Source organism: Abramis brama (genome assembly GCF_963993115.1).
Source record: "Abramis brama genome assembly, chromosome: 11".
NCBI classification, from domain to species: domain Eukaryota; kingdom Metazoa; phylum Chordata; class Actinopteri; order Cypriniformes; family Leuciscidae; genus Abramis; species Abramis brama.
Window position 1 is genome coordinate 11981349 of NC_139973.1, and position 17073 is coordinate 11998421.

Sequence of the window (17073 nt, forward strand, 5' to 3'; positions counted from 1 at the left end):
ATGATTCTAATATGCTGATTTTTGTTTAAATATTATTATCAATGTTGAAAACAGTCGTGCTGCTCAATATTTTTGTGGAAACGTGATACATTTTTTTCAGGATTCTTTGATGAATAGCAACAGGAGTTTTTTGTGACAATGTAAACAGAGTGTAAACAATGTAGACAAAGTCTTTACTGCTGCTTTTGATCATTTTAATCCATTCTTGCTGAATTTTAATTTCTAAAGAAAAAAAACAAAAACGTACTGACCCCAAACTTTAGAACGGTAGTGTATGTATATAATTCTACATATAAAAATGGATATTATTACTGTTCAAAACTACTGAAAAATTATTACAATATTATTTTGCAACTCAAAAAGTAGCTTGAAAAGCCACACTGTTTTTGTAACCTGTCTCGCTACTAAAAAATATAGAAGTCACACATAAAGTACTCCTTACATGAAGCGCACAGGAGACACAAATATTTTATACTACATCAATGTAAACAGCAAATTCTCAGGTTTTTGCAAAAAGATTCCTTAAAATTTGGACAAAATTTCGCAATGGGAGAGTGCCTATGAGATGCCTTAAAAGGCTGTTTATGCAGGGTTTTGAAACAGCTTTTGTGTCCTGCGACTCACTGCAGCTGGAGAGGTTCTGTAGCTTTTCGGGCAAACTGTGTCACTCCTCATTCTGGAATAACAACATCAGAGCGAAGACACACACTGAGAACTGTCTCTCTCTGTGAGCAGTCGCTGTAGTGTGTCGAAAGCAATGGGTTTGTGGCTACCTGGGTCTACCCTGTTCCTTGTTAAATGATGCATGCGCCCCTACAATATCTGTCTGTGTATGTGTCTGAGCTAGTGTGTGCCAGTGTTTGTCTGGAGGCAAGATCCAAGAAAAAGTAAACCAAAGGGAGGGTGAGGGCTCTGAGGAGACCTGGAGTGTGTATAGAAAAAGTTACAATTCAAACAGAATACTGAATGTTGGCGTTCTAGTTATTGGAACATCCAACAATGTGCTGTTAAATAAAGCATGCACTTCCAGAGTGGAAACGACAGAGGACATACATCCTGTCAGATGCATACAGGACATGCTAATGAATAAATAGCATACCTAATGCCACTCTGGCAGCTGAGGCATCATAGTTGATCCAGAAGGAGACCCAGGACAGGATGGTGATCAGGATTGAGGGCATGTAGGTCTGCAGGATGAAGTAGCCAATGTTTCTTTTTAGCTTGAAGCTCAAAGATAGTCGAGGATAGGCACCTGTTAAAGAAATGAGAAAGATAGTTTAAGAGAAGGAAAAGAAAGAGTATAAAAATAAAAAAATAAATAGGGAGACACAAGATGGATATTTATTTCAAAGAGCATTGGAGCAATTCTTTACATTTTAAATCAGTAGCATTGGCAGCATGGGTAGCTTTTGTTGCTATGGCAACAGGCAAGCGTGGACAAAAAACAAAAAAGCGTGATTTGTTGCAGCTTAGCCTTGAGCACAAACACCACAGTGTGAAAGGAGACAAAAAAGAGAATGAAATATTGAGTAAATATTAAATGTTAAAGCCCCTTATGAAATCAAAACTATTATGGCTTGTAGTCCAAGTCTATTAGTTCTGAAGCTATCTACAATATTCACCCCATGGAATTGATTTTGTTTTTATAAGGGCATATTTATTCTAACTACTTATATCATCTGTCAAACACGTTCATATTCAATTCGATTCATACTTCAAATAATGTCATATCAATATATAAACGCAAACTATATTTTACGCTTACAGATACAATTTAAATCAACAAATAGAAAATAAAAACTTCATACAAAGGCAACTTTGCCCTCATATTTAGAATTTCTGGAGTATTTTTGTAATATTCACTGGCATTTTTGGCCCAAGTCAGGCCAGGAAAATTTGCTTGTCAAGATATTCACTTCAGGTGCGGTCACATTTACAGTTGTTTGATGAATTTTCGAGGACAAAATCCAGTAATTTCAATAGAAATCCACACTATTGAGAACTTTCCCCATGCAGATTTAAAAGTAACTTCTGTGTGAGCTGTGCTTTAATACTTCACTACACTATTGACAATTCGAATCCATGTTCAATGTAGAGTTCAACTGTTCAACCATTTTCAACTCCGTCATCAGTCCAAAGAACAGAAGGTGTTGGTATCTACATTTCATGGTGAAACGTTGCCTTATAATACTGACATGATGCAAAATTAAGCAAGAGTGATCTGAACTATGTATCTCTGCGTAGTTATTTATGGAGGTGGAAAAAAATGCAAATAACAAGCATTCAGCCTAGATACACATACACACACCCAAACATGCACACAACCTATGAATAAATCACACATCCTACACACATATAACACAACCTACAGATGCACATTACGCAACCTGTACTCACATTACAGTCTATAAAAATAAGTAACCTACGTGATGAACTACCTACACACTTCAGACTAATTACTTGTGTGATCTGTGTGGAAAGGTTTTGTTTGTACAAACATCAACATTCCTCTCATCTTCTATTGGTCAGAGAAACAGATAGTCCCGCCCCTAAACTCACACTGTTGGTTAATTACTGTGTAATTATTGTTACTGTGTTAAGATGGATATGTTAAAGGGTAAGTTCACTCAAAAATGACTCACTCTCATGTTGTTCCAAACCCGTAAGACTTCTGTTCATCTTCGGAACACAAATAAAGATATTTTTAATAAAATATGAGAGATTTCTATTCACCCAAAACTCTGCCGCTCCAAAAATTTATGGTAAAATAAATCCATATGAATCAAGGATTTTAATCCAAGTCTTCTGAAAAGACACGATCGCTTTAAATAATGAACAGATTTAATTTAGGCTTTTATCCACATATACATGAAAGTATACACGATTATATATGTTCAAGCATGCTTGTTTTACGCGTGAGAACCAATGAGGTTCATTATTGCGTCACGCCAGCATTTTTGAGCTTCAACAAGAACCAAGAAAGCTTGTTCTTGTGCGTCAAGTACGGTTGAGCTTCCGTCTACAATACTTGAGTGCACTACGTACATTTGCTGATCAATGTTTATAAAAGCCTAAATTAAATCTGTTCATATAAAGTGATCGTGCTCTTCAGAAGACTTGGATTTATTTTACAATCTCTTTATGAACGTTTTGATCCGTAAAGGGCAGGGCTTGACATTAACACCCGCCAAATGCGGGTGGATTTCAGCAGTGGCGTGTAACACAGTCACTCATACTAGTCACTTTGGCAGGCTGAGTTTTATATACAATATATAGATTTTTTTTTTTAAATATCTGAAAATATCTGAAATAATAAACTAAGTGCAACTTATAGTGTTGTCAAAATATAATTTTTTCGATACATATTGACACTGAAATATCTATAAACGCTTCCAATACTAATTTTCCGCAGAATAGATGCACGATACCAGTTGCGCTTTCTCGGTCTCTCATCTCTCGGACAGCAAGTTGACACACAAACCCGCCTCCGCTCACTCACTCGTTTCATGTGCTCTCGAAAAATATTGTTGGTGTTACAGGGCTTGAATTTCGGTGTGGGATTGTGCGTATTGCACATAATTTTTCCACCATGCTATCAATGTCAAAATTGTAGCCAATGAAAATGCTGATTGGTTAGTAACATTGGAAATCCATTAGCCACAGTGGCTGGTGAGGAAAAATTTAATGTCAAGCCTCGGTCAAGGGTTTTGGATGAAAATACTTTATATTCAGGGACAGAAATCTCTCAGATTTCATTAAAAATATCTTCATTTGTGTTTTGTAGATGCACGAAAGTCTTATGGGTTTGGAATGACATGAGAGTGAGTAATTGATGACAGAATTTTCTTTTTTGGGTGAACTATCCCTTTAAAGTCAAGGTTTGGCTGGTTAGCCTGGGTCAGTTAGCCTCTACTATACACAATTTTGACCCAAAGTGTTTTTTTCCCTCCTAGAAAAAGCTCATCATGGCATCAGCAATATAGTCACATCCTCTTCAATCGCAACTTCATGATTCCCATAATCCTTTTCACTATGTGCAGAGGATAGCCAGTCTCTTTCTATGTATAATGAATTCAGGGTGGGGAATAATCATTGCAACGCTGCCTCTATAAATGCCTAAGTTTTAGAAGAGAATAATTTATGCAATGGGTCTTCTACCTCATGAATATGTGATGGTTTGTATAAAGTGGCTGTTTTTCCCTCTCTGACTCCATCTCTCACTTTCTCCCCCCTTCCATCTCTGCTCTTTTCTTTAGAAGCTTGAGGAAATAGAGTGGTAATTGCTCCTTCATTATTACTGGTCTGTTCTATCATGAGGAATACATATATTTGATGCAGGGCCCCAATTAGGCAGCTTTTCAAATAAGCGGTACATGGGAATATCAATCTCATGAGGGTGCGGGCATAAAACAGGACAACCAGAAAAAAATAAATAAAAAATAAATAAAAAAATATATATATATATATATATAGTGTTCATCATTTTTCTGTGCTGTAAATTAACTTTTTGATCAGAGATTATTTATTTTTTTCCGAGCACTGTTATTCTAGACTAATGGCATGTTTTATACAGATAGACTTCAGACTTTTGGTTTAAAACTTCCTTAGATTTAGAAATCTCCCATATCTCAGATCTAAGCTATATACTTTCTCACTTGCGTAATTAAATGACTTGCAAATTACACTCTTAAAACAACACATTTCACTATTTCAGTATTTAATCAATTATATTGTTATTGACTATGTAGCAAGAACTATAACAAATGATTCGGGTACCCCTTTACTGACTATCCTGATGCAAACAAGTATGCTGAAACCTGCCTTGCACAAATAATAAAAATAAGTGCTAGACTCATAGCCACATTTTGCAGCACAATAAAATGCCTGCCAGGATGCACAGGAGTAGATACATTGAGTTCACTTTTTGTATTCAAGTTATGTTCTAGACATTTTTTGTAATATTTTAAACACAAGATAATCAACTTGTATTAATATAAAGGTGAAGTTTACAAAAAAATCCATCTGCATCTTAAGGGGTCATGACCTCAAGGATGTAAATATAAGGTCATGCAAGCGGACAAATAATAGTCACCGATGAAAAAAGCTTGACAGCAAGACTAAAAGTGAAGTCTGGTGCAAAAAAATATTTTTAAATGGAAATGCTTTTATACAAAGGGATTTTAGTCTTACTGTTTATAATTTCAACCTGTTTTGCTACTTTACCTGTGGAAAAGACAACATTTCTAGACACAAGTTTGTAGTCCACGATGGAGAACTGTGGGAGCTCGATACGTGCCACACCAGTAACTGCGTTTTCTCCTCCCTTCCAGTAAAACTCGATGTCATCCGTTGTGTATCCATCTACAGGAAAAACATAAATCAAATTTGTCAAGGAGTAAAATATAAATTACTGGACCAAAGTAAATATCAGATCACATATCATGTTCTGGTGAGAGATTTACTAAGCTTAACATATTACATTATGTTGTTATGTTATGTTATGTTATTTTTTTATACATCACTCTTTAACTGAATGTTGGTCCCTTTCCTTCATCTCACTAATCACAGCAACTCTGCCCAAATTATGTTGAATAAACAATGCTTGTTCTTTAAAAAAAAACTACATTTCCCTCCTTTACAATTATAAGGATGCGGTCCCTGGAAATGCGGCCTTTTGCGGGTTTCTTTTCCATAATTGGTATGTGTAACATATGCTGAAAAAGGCAGCACAAGTGCATTGTTAGCATAATCATGAATATGAGTATCTGTTTTGTGTAGGGAGCTGTTAGGGGTCAGACTTCCCACTGTGACACAGACCGTTCCATTTCATACCAGCATTGCTGTGTTTGTAAACCATAATGAGCTTGGTGGTTTTATTAGCGTACATGAAGCACTGCGTACACTTAAAGTTTGGTTTCTAAACTGAAAGTTTGGTTATTATTACTAAACTGAATAATTAGATGTTAAAGAAGTGATGCAAATAAAAGTGCTGGTCCAGAGAGAGTTGATTGTTTTAATGCAGATTAAAGAGCATAAACAAAACAGAATGCTTCTGTCAAAAGAAGTTGACTGACAATCATAGGTGTCATGCAAGATTATAGATTGGAGTCGAAAATCCTACTATATAGTCTTAATCATAAAAATAAGTAATAAGGATAAAACAATAAAATATATCCATTTTTTTGGTGTGTTTTCACTGATTAACAAGGTAAGCTAAAACTTAATTTTGCATTCAGTTCAAATTAATTAGCCTGCTAAAATAACATATTCAGCAAAAACAACCTAATAATCATACAAAAAAGGTTTGATTTTAAGCTACACTATGTTTAAAATATTTGTTTTATTCAGCAAGGAAGCATTCAATTGATCAAGTGACAGTAAAGACATTTATAACGTCACAAAAGATTTATATTTCAAATAAATGCTGTTCTTTTGAACTTCTTTTTATTCATCAAAGAATCCTGACAAAAAAATGTATTACAGTTTTCACAAAATGATTAAGCCGCACAACTATTTTCAACATTGATTAGAAAGGTTTCTTGAGCAGCAAATCATCATATTAGAATGATTTTTTAAGGATCATGTGACACTGAAGACTGGAGTAATGGCTGCTTAGCTTTGCTATCACAGGAATAAATTACATGTTAAAATATATTACAAACCCATACAGAAAAATAAAAAATATTGAAATATATTTTAAAGTGTCAAAAATATATGTTGCATATATTCCAAACACATTGAAATATATTTGCATTGTTGTTCACTTATATTTATCATTTTGAAATATATTCTGAAATATAACAAAAATATATGATGTTAAGTGTGAAATATATTTACATTTATAACATGTAAAATATATGACAAAATATATGGTCATAAAATGTTTAGCTTGCTAAAGAAGGGTCGAAAATGTATTTTGATCATAGTAATTCCTCTACCTTTTCCCCTATACACAACAGTAGGCTACCATATTTCACTACTGTATTATGACACACAGCTATAATAAATACTGTACTTACATTTAAATGACTGCAATGTAAAATGACAGATAGTTGCTTTTTTAGGACTATTAGGCCATATTAGGTGGCACGTACCTAACACTAAGTGCAATTATTAGATTTATCGTTGTGTTTTATTGACATCTTTCCTGAAGTCATTTAAATATTGAAAATATGCACAATATTTATGATGCAAGTATAACAATTTGCAAAAGTTAAAACATATATGAACATATATGTTGTTAGTAAATATATTGACATAAATATATTCACATATTTAACTAAAATGTATTTTCAAAAAAATAAAAAAATATATTTACATATATTTAACTAAAATATATTTATTGGGCCAATTTCGAATATTTGCATATATTCTGAAAATATATTTCAAATATATTTATTTTGTGTATGGGAAAAGAAAACCGTTATTTTAACTAGTAATAATATTTCACAATAGTACTGTTTTACTGTATTTCTGATCAAATAAATGCCTTGATGAGCAGAAGAGACTTCTTTGATAAACATTAAAAAATCATACTGACCCCAAACTTTTAAACGGTAGAATATATGGTATAAAGGATATGATCAGACAATATTTTCTATTCAAAACCTGAAAAGAAGTTAAACTGTAAAAGGGTAAACATTTATTATTATAATTTTAGGCACTACAGCAGAAATATACAACATTATATTCAGTAATACTCTACATTTTATTTTATTTTTTATTTATGACTATGCTTGCTCGCCAGTGAGAAAAGCACCAAACTAGCAATGACTAGTATAAACCAGCTAGGAACAGCATGGTAATGTATGCTGGTCTTTGCAGCAGGGTGTGTGTAAATGAGTGAAAAGAGAGAACACTTACAACTCTCTATCTCCAGAGTGCAGTTCTGTTCATCTAATGGATACCTTCTCAGATCCATCATGCAAGCAGCAGTGGTGGTGATTCTAGAAACACAGAAACACACACACACACAAAGGTTACAGGAAAATCGAAGCCACAATTCTATACATTCAGGTGCTCACAGCTCTTCTACGGTATTATATAGCATGTACCACACTTGCTCAACAACACTGCAAAACTTTTGTGTATATCTTTGTAAACAGGACGAGCAAGATGGAACAAATTAAAATATGGCTCCTCCTGCCCTTCAAAAGGCTTTTGAACCAAATATAGAACAGAGCATGCATATGCATCAGTGGACATGAACAAATAGTGCAGACTTGAATATATGAAAATGCGTTTTTTGTCCCATTAAAGTGGCTACTGATTAGTGGTACTTCAAGTTGCCAAGCAAGCTCAAGGAAAGCCCATATTTAATCTAATAAAATATCCCATTCATCATGTCACTTTGCTACAAGTGTGAGCTTAGACTAAAATGTGATGATAAATGTTCTTTGTGAATCAATATCCATGAACATTTTAAGTGAGGTTTGGTTTCTCATCCAGGTAACAATACAGTCCAGGTATCGATTTAACTTCCTGGTAACAACTGAAATAAGCATATCATAAGAGGAAGATCATGTTGAATCCTTCTAATCTTATCTGGATAAATGCAGGGTCTCACCAAGGTCCTCTATGGCAGGGAGGTTTCATTTCTTTTATACAATTTTTGTAAGGCGAAATCATCAGTCATTCAGTTATTTCAACAGGAATTCATGCGACTGGGCATTTTGGGTGAGGATGTAAGATTTCCCCAGGCAGATTTCGCTTCACCAACAGAAAGCTTGGTTTGGTTTATTCATCGATACACTATTGACAAGAGACAGTGGACCTTTTTTGTCTGCAAAACTGTGCCAAAGTGTTGAAACTGCACCTTAAACTGTGTTTTATGCATCGCTACACTATTGTTAATGGACAACAGAACTTTTTACCTCACACAATCTGGTCAGATCGTTTGAGAGTTAAAATAACTCTACCATGCATTAAATTTAACTGTTTACACATTTTTATCTCTAAAGTAAAATATTCCAACAACATATTAAAGCAGTCATTCCACTTTTTTTTTGTCTCTGTATTGCATACTCTCCCTCGATTTAAATTTAAGGATCACCACAAATAAGTATTTTGACATATGAGCATATAACATTGCTTTAGATTGGGTTGTTACTATGTTTCAGAGGTCCTTCCTTCCTGGAGGAGGTAAATTAAAGAGGAAACTCAGTGTCTTCATTCCATCTACAGAGTCGTTTTAATGAGAGCACACTCAAATGTCTTCCCATAAATATGCAAGCTCTTCTTTCTTTAATGGCGCCCAGCTCAGGCAAACAAATAAAAGCCCTCCATCCACACTATCGCTTCGTCAAACTACAAAATGTGCATTATATAGCCAGGGAACTCCCTTGATGAACTGTAAAATGATGTTCAATGGATTGCTGATGTTACATTTGAGCGCAAGGAGATAAATCACAAAAGGACGGAAATGGTTCAATAAACTTTATAAGCAAGAACCATTCATTAGCATATGGCTGCATTAGTCCACAGGATCTCATTTGGAACAAAACGAAAAGCTAAATTAGGCTACGGTAACTGGCTCATAGTGCACTCCAGCTGGTACAGAGGATGAAGGCATACCCCTGCCTCTTCCGCAGGGGAAAGAGCAATGCAGCTCATCAGACTCTGATAACACTGAAGGGATTTAACAAGATAAAGGCACACATTAGCACTTAGGCAATTTAGTTGACGAGTGCACTGGCCAAAAAAGGGCACGCTCTCATGATCTGTTTGTTTGCTGAAGCTACATACTGTCATACTCTTCCCTCATTAGTTAAAACGTCAAATACAAACAAATTATATGAAAAGTAGTATGTGAAAAACATTTTGAATGAATATTTTGGATAAAAAAAGTTAACTGATATATTAAAAAATAGTTAAATGAATTGTATTTTTTACCAAAAAGTACTTTTTAAGCATTTTATTGTAATTTAAGATGGTTGTATGTATATTTGACATACTGTATCTAGTGATAAAATCCTGACAATTAAAAAAAAAGGAAATTTACAGCCAAGACAAGCAAACAATACTAAAATAACAATTTTGCTCATTTTCATTTGCTCCCGTACAATTTAAATGGACCACTTATCTGCACAACATGACTGAAGCCCAATTATATAATTTTGCATGAGTGGCGTGAGAATCACCATATATTGTGTGTATATACATTACAGCTGATGATAAAATGTGCAACCCATTATAATTCTATTGAAAATGTACCACTTTAAAACGCTATGGAGAAAGTCAAACATGATCAAAACAGCCACATAAATTGATGAAAAGAGGAGAAAACATCATATTGCACCAACATGTCATATTGCATATTGCACCAACATGCTGCACCAATTAGAAAGCTTTTTAAACTATTCATGACTAGAATTTATCACGTTTTATTGTATTTATTGTGGTAAATTTTGAAGTACAACATAGAATCAAGAGCTTTAAAGTCTGGACCTTCTTGAATTACTAACTGAACAATCAGTTTGTTCTAATGTGTTCTAATGATGACTGAATGATATTAGGAAAAACCTGGCCTTCAGATATTCCAAGAGTTGACATGACATCCTGTTTGAGGCCCTGGTTATGTGATCAGTTAGTTCTCACCTTAATCCATAAAGAACTGTGCCATCTGGGTGCAAGCGGATCATGCGGTTCTTCACCGTGACACCGTGGACGAAAGACTTCTTGTCATTTAGGAAATACGTGTCAGGAACCCAGAGTTGGTCAGCTACCCGGTTGTCTAGAGTAAGATTGAGAGGGATTCCAGAATATGCTAGCCGCTTGTCCCTCCAATACTGCTGGAAATACATGGTCAATGTGTAGTCCTGTAGAAAAGTCAAAGAGAAACATTAGCAGTTCGTTTTAACAAACAAAATTATTATAAAAAAGCACCCACAGCATTTAGCCAAATAAGCCATACATTTACATTGCAAATTGTACAGAAAGAACAGAACAACAACAACAAAACATTCAGGGTAATAAACAATTGTGTTAACAAACTTAAAGCAATATGCTAAGAAGATAGATAGGTGCTCAAAATATATAAAACAATATATTATGTCAATATTGCCTCTTTGTGTCTTCAATTCATTCCCATTTGTGAACTCTCTTCATGTGGCACTAGGTAACCACAAAAAAGAAAAGAAAAAGAAAAATAATTACCTACATTTTCACAATAAATTGTGAGGATACACGTGATGTATTTAGGACCATGTGGTCATAAATGACAAAATTACTTCTTCAAAGTACCCTTAGCTAACAGTCTTGTAAAAAGGCCTTTTGAGAAAGCATTCAGCCGCTCACTTTTGTTCTGGAATGACCCTTCAAGTTGTGCCCCCTTCTCGTAGTGTCCCTAAAGGACGCAAAAATGCCGTTCGGAATTCACCCTAGATTTTGGAACAGAGCTCACACACTCTGTTTTTCCTGAAGAGTCAAAAATGTCAAGGTCAGAAACAGAAATCTAAAGGCTGTGGCCTTCAGCAAATAGATTTTCGGTTGTCTGAGTAATATTTATAGAAGCGTCAAAGTTGGATTGAAAACAAGCTGCCTTCGGCTTCCATCTTTCAAGTCTGTCTGCCACGAAGACGCTGCGTGGCCATCTCTGCGAGGCAGTCTGGTGTGTGCTGCACCTGCGTGGGCTACGGATTTACATTACCATTGCCATATAGTCGCAATAGTCCGCTCGACATCAGCTCGTAGAGCTATACTATATGACCTCAGCGATTCACAGTATAGAAATTCAATCAAACTAAAGCATTGGCATGATAGGCCTTATTTGGGCTGCCTCTGAAACTCAATGAAATCACAAAATGTATGGATCTTATTTGTCCCCTGGGTCAAATTTGAACCCGAAGTCCTGAACCTTTGAAATCCAGTAGGAAGCACGAATGTGTGTATGTGTGTACTTTGTGTGTCTGCTATTAGGTACTCATGGGTAAAATGAAGACCTGACATGCTGTCCACCGCAATGTGCACAACCTGTTGATGTAATAAGAAGTAATTCACTTAGAAACATATGTTAGAACCGGGCTATGGTCCCTGGGGCTGCCTTCAGACTGTGCCAGCTGAGCAGAGGCTGTGCAAGAGAGCGTGTAAGCCGAGTTCATTAGCTAACGAGATGAGGGGGACGACATGACAGGGACACCTTCTTTATGATTACTAATGTCTGTGATTCCCTCTCTCTCTCCGTCTTCCATTCTTTCCAGCCCTATCCTGCTTCTTATTCTCCTCCTTTCTCCCTTCATGCCTTTCTGTAAGGCTTTTGTTTTAATTAATCTCCTAAATGACACTGATGGATACAAATCATTTTCACAATAAATTATACCCTACATTACCAAAAGTAATACTAATGCTAATTAGTATTAAGAATGCTTCGAAGTTCTTAACCCAGTCAATGTTGGGTAGTAGCAACACAGTAGTGAAGATTTAAAGGGATTGTTCGCTGAAAATTCAGTCATCATTTACTCACCTTCATATCATTTGAACTTGTATGACTTTCTTTCTTCTTTTGAAATTCAAAAGTAAGATTTTCTTTCAATGTTCAATGTTTTGAGTCAATGTTCAAAAATATGAATCAAAATTATGTGTGTGTGTGTGTGTGTGTTCTGCAGAAGCAAGAGTCATATAGGCCTGGACAGCAATAGGGTATGTAAATTAAGACAGAATTTTCATTTTGGGTTGAAAAGTAATCACGTTTACCACAAAAATATTAATCAGCAAAAGTTTAAAAAAATTCCCAACGGGAAATAAACATAAACATAAATCTTGAGCTCCAAATCAGCATATTAGAATGATTTCTGAAGGATCATGTGACACTGAAGACTGGAGTAATGATGCTGAAAATTCTGCTTTGCCATCACAAGAATAAATTACATTTAAAAAACTGTTATATTAAACTTTAATAATATCTCACAATATTACAGTTTTTACTGTATTTTTGCTCAAATAGACACCTTGGTCATGAGTGACTTCCTTCACAAAAAAAAAAAATCATACCGACCTGAAACTTTTCAAAGGTAGTATGACTGCAAATATATATATATATATATATATATATATATATATATATATATATATACATATATACATATATATATATATATATATATACATATATATATATATATATATATATATACATATATATATATATATATACATATATATATATATATATATATATATATATATACATATATATATACATATATATATATATATATATATATATACATATATATATATATATATATATACATATATATATATATATATATATATATATATATATTTTTTTTATTATTTTTTTAATTTTTTTTACTATTTGTCATACAAGCAAAATTTTGCCAAATAGCTTGTGCCAGAATATATTTGCTAATTTTTCTATAAGTATTTGGTAGCTTCACCACTGTTCACTTTCTGTTATGTTTTCTGCACAGTTTTCCCAACAGTAAACAAATGTACTTAGTAAACTGTCTAGCCGGAGATGAAGCAGAGGATACTCATCTCTCAAATACCTGCGTGTAGGGCCATTTGTGTCTGGTAATGTTTTCTTAACTATTTTCCATAAAATAGCATCTGCTCAGAGACACTCCCATCACAAATTACACAAACATAATGTTTAGTTATGAATGATTATAATCATGTACTGTATCACACACAGTCCATTAGTCAAACGTGATCCAGACAAGCAAGAAGTGCACTGAAAATTGTAGTTTTCATGTATGTTTAATAATGGAGTAAACAGATGCTGTCGTGCCAGCTGAGCGATTTGATACTTTAGATATCTGGGGAACTGTGCTGCAGTGGTCACACAAAACATAAGGCATCAATCATTCATTACTAGGCAAAATTTTATAGTAGTAGATTCAAGCTGCAAGAAGAAAACAGCTAAAAATAAAGGCATCTTAAGATGCTGCTTGCTACATCTCAGGCTATGACTCCACAGTAAATCATTGTTGTTGTTCTCCACTGAGAGGGATTCCCTCATGATAAAGTGACACCACATTCTGACATATACACTACTTCCCCTGTCCCACAGATAAAAATAACAGATGAAACGCAAGAGAAACAAACAGAGAGACATTATTTCAAATCTGAAACTGACAATCTAGTAATGTAGGGGCTGATATCAAACACATGGGTACTCACAAAAGAACTGAGACATAGATTTATCCCTGCTAGATTCAGATTACAGTTACAAGGCTGGAAAATGTATTTTTATTTTATTATAATATAATTACATTTATTATAAATAATAATACTAATAAGTTAACTTAAGTATACATATAATAATATGATTTACACTTAATATTTACAAAACTATAAATTATATATATTTATACTATAATATTATTATTATTATTATTAACAATGTATACAATCTGGAGTGACTTGTGACATAGAAACTACACTTTTCACCATATTTACGCCCTACATTGTATTTGAAAACACAATGAAAAAAGTTTGTGAAGAGCAGGATCAATCATAGAAAAGTGGAAAAAAAAATCCTGTCAATAAATGAGACCCTCTGGGAGGCTGAGGTGATAGTGTCATCAGCTGGGTGAGGAGTGTGTGCTCTCACACAAAGACAAGCTTTCAGCATGCCAGTCAGAGAGCATTTATGTCAACCTACCACCACCATGTCTGCTGGGAATACCAGAAAAACAGCAATAAGAGAGATTCCTCTGTGCAGTGTCAGCGTGAAAACTTCACTGATCCGTAGTGTGGGTATTTAACTTGCTAGATGTAATAAATAGAACAGTTTAAAAGATTGTTATGTGTATAAATAAGCACACAATTGTCGCATTTAAAGATGAACTTTCTCCTATCCTAGCTTAATGTTCATTTCTGATTGGTACTTAACAAAATGAATGACTTCACAGGTACACTCAAGACATTGTTTATGTTGTGCTGGTCATACAGAATGAATGACTCTTATGAACTGGTTCTTGTTAGTGAATCAAAAGCATACAGTGCAGCCAATGTAGTCTGATTCATGAATGACTAATGAGTTGTTTCTTTTTAGTGCTTACAGCTTACACTTACCACGAGACCTAAATCAGTGTAGTTACATATACCAATGTGGAGTTAAATATATACATTATGCAACATTGGACCCCATTGACTTTCACTGTATGGACACCACTGAGAAATTTTTCATAATATCTTCTTTTGTGTTCCAAAGAACAAGGATTGGAAAGTAAAATGATGGTGAGTAAATGATGACAGAATTTTTATTTTTGATCTTTTTGATGAAATCTGAGACTTTTCTGTCCCTCCATTTACAGCTACATAACTACTACTTTTACGCTTCAAAAAGTTCATAAAGAGATCGTAAAACTAATCCATATGAACTGAGCGGTTTAGTCCAAATTTTCTGAAGAGACACGATCACTTTATGTGACGAACAATGAATTTAGGTTTTTATTCACATATAAACATTGATCAGCGAACATAAACAAAAGCTAAACCGAACCTGCTTGACGCGGGAGAACAAACCTCTTGTGAAAGCTGAAACCTTCTCTGTAACACACGAGAATGAACCTCATTGTATGTTTATATGTGCCTTAATAAAAGCCTAAACTCAATCTGTTCAGCGTATAAATCAATCGTGTCTCTTTAGAAATTTTGGACTATACCCCTCAATTCATATTGATTAGTTCATTATGGATCTCTTTATGAACTTTTTAAAGCGTCAAAGTGTCAGTTGCGTAGATGTCAAAGGAGGGACAAAAATGTTAAGATTTCATTAAAAAGATCTTCATTTGCGTTCCAAAGATGAACGAAAGTCTTACGGGTTTGGAACGAGTGAGGGTGAGCAAATGGTGACAGAATTTTTATTTTTGGGTGAACTATCCCTTTATGAAAAATTCCTAATGGCTTAAACTACTTTTGACTCCAGAAGCGTTGGACTCTTGCATCCTCTGCTCAGAAATTACATCTGGCAGCCCAAGGTTCAGGTCAGTCGTAGAGCCAGTTTTCTTTCATATGATATTGATTTTCCTCCTGACATCAACGTGCTTCCTCCCATGCAAACAACAGCATTGAAGAAAGACAACCATCTGTAAAGCGCACAGGAAAAAGAAAACTTCCTGGTAACAGCGAGAGAGGCACTCATCCCCAGAGCTCTGCAACTCAACAGGCTGTAGTTAACATGGTGTTCAAAGAGGCTGATGTCACAGCGTGATCTTGCTGCTTGCCCTCTCCATTGCTTGCTAGTGCTCGGCAGGGATAAGCCCAGGAGCTTTGCAGTGTGTCAATGAGACTTTCAACAGGAGCTCCAAAGTATCCAACAGGACATTTTGGTGTGATTTAAACAGTGGAATGTCCTCTTAACTCCATTTATAATTGAAGCGGAGAACCCCTGGATGTCACCTTGCGGTCCACGCAAACTGTTAGAGGGCACTTAGACCGCAACATGCTCCATTTGCCTTCAGGTCATATGACACATACCAGTCGCTGGAAGGAAATGGTTCCCGGAGCACACCTATTTATCCTAAAGGTGGAGATAATAGGCACTTAGTGAAGTTCAGAGTTAACACTTCTATACACTGATATTACGCCTGATTGAACAATTACAGGCCACAAAGCCGACTATCAAGCTAAAAATAAAGGGGGCGAGCGCAAACAAAAGACTAAATATATTAATAATTCCAGTCTCCTTGACGACGCTCCCTCTCTGCAGAACGCCCACACAGGCTTGCTGAGCTCTGGGCCGATACCTTGTGCGTTTCTGAGGCTTTCCGGTGCATTCTTCACTTTCTGTGCCTTTCCTTCTCTTACTTTCACCTTGAAAGCTCTTTGACCAAACTCAGCCATCAGGTTACAGCTGCATTAAATTAAAGGAAACCACCAGCATTCATCATAATGGATCATTGTAGTGCTTCTGAAATCTTTTTATTTTTAAATATGCCACACGGATCAACTTACTCATCTGACAGCTTTCTACACAAAGCTTGACCAGAGAGCAGCAGGTATGATGGAGCTTTTTGTAGATATAATTACATTTTCAGGCAATACGCTTAAAAAAAAAAAAAAAAAAAAAAAAAAGTAATTTCATAAAACCACCCCCACCTCCCT

At 35.0% G+C, this 17073-nt stretch overlaps 1 protein-coding gene across 5 annotated transcripts in view; it reads right to left on the reverse strand.

The window, feature by feature from the left end:
* The window catches only part of gabrb3 (gamma-aminobutyric acid type A receptor subunit beta3), a 72788-nt gene that overhangs the window by 13114 nt on the left and 42601 nt on the right, over positions 1-17073 (reverse strand). For all 5 annotated transcript variants that reach the window (XM_084128010.1, XM_084128012.1, XM_084128009.1 and 2 more), the window contains 4 exons: positions 10597-10817; positions 7864-7946; positions 5224-5361; positions 1100-1252 (listed from right to left, as the gene is read on the reverse strand). In XM_084128010.1, coding sequence (XP_083984136.1) covers positions 1100-1252; positions 5224-5361; positions 7864-7946; positions 10597-10817 — 595 coding nt within the window. The remainder of the gene's footprint in view (positions 1-1099; positions 1253-5223; positions 5362-7863; positions 7947-10596; positions 10818-17073) is intronic.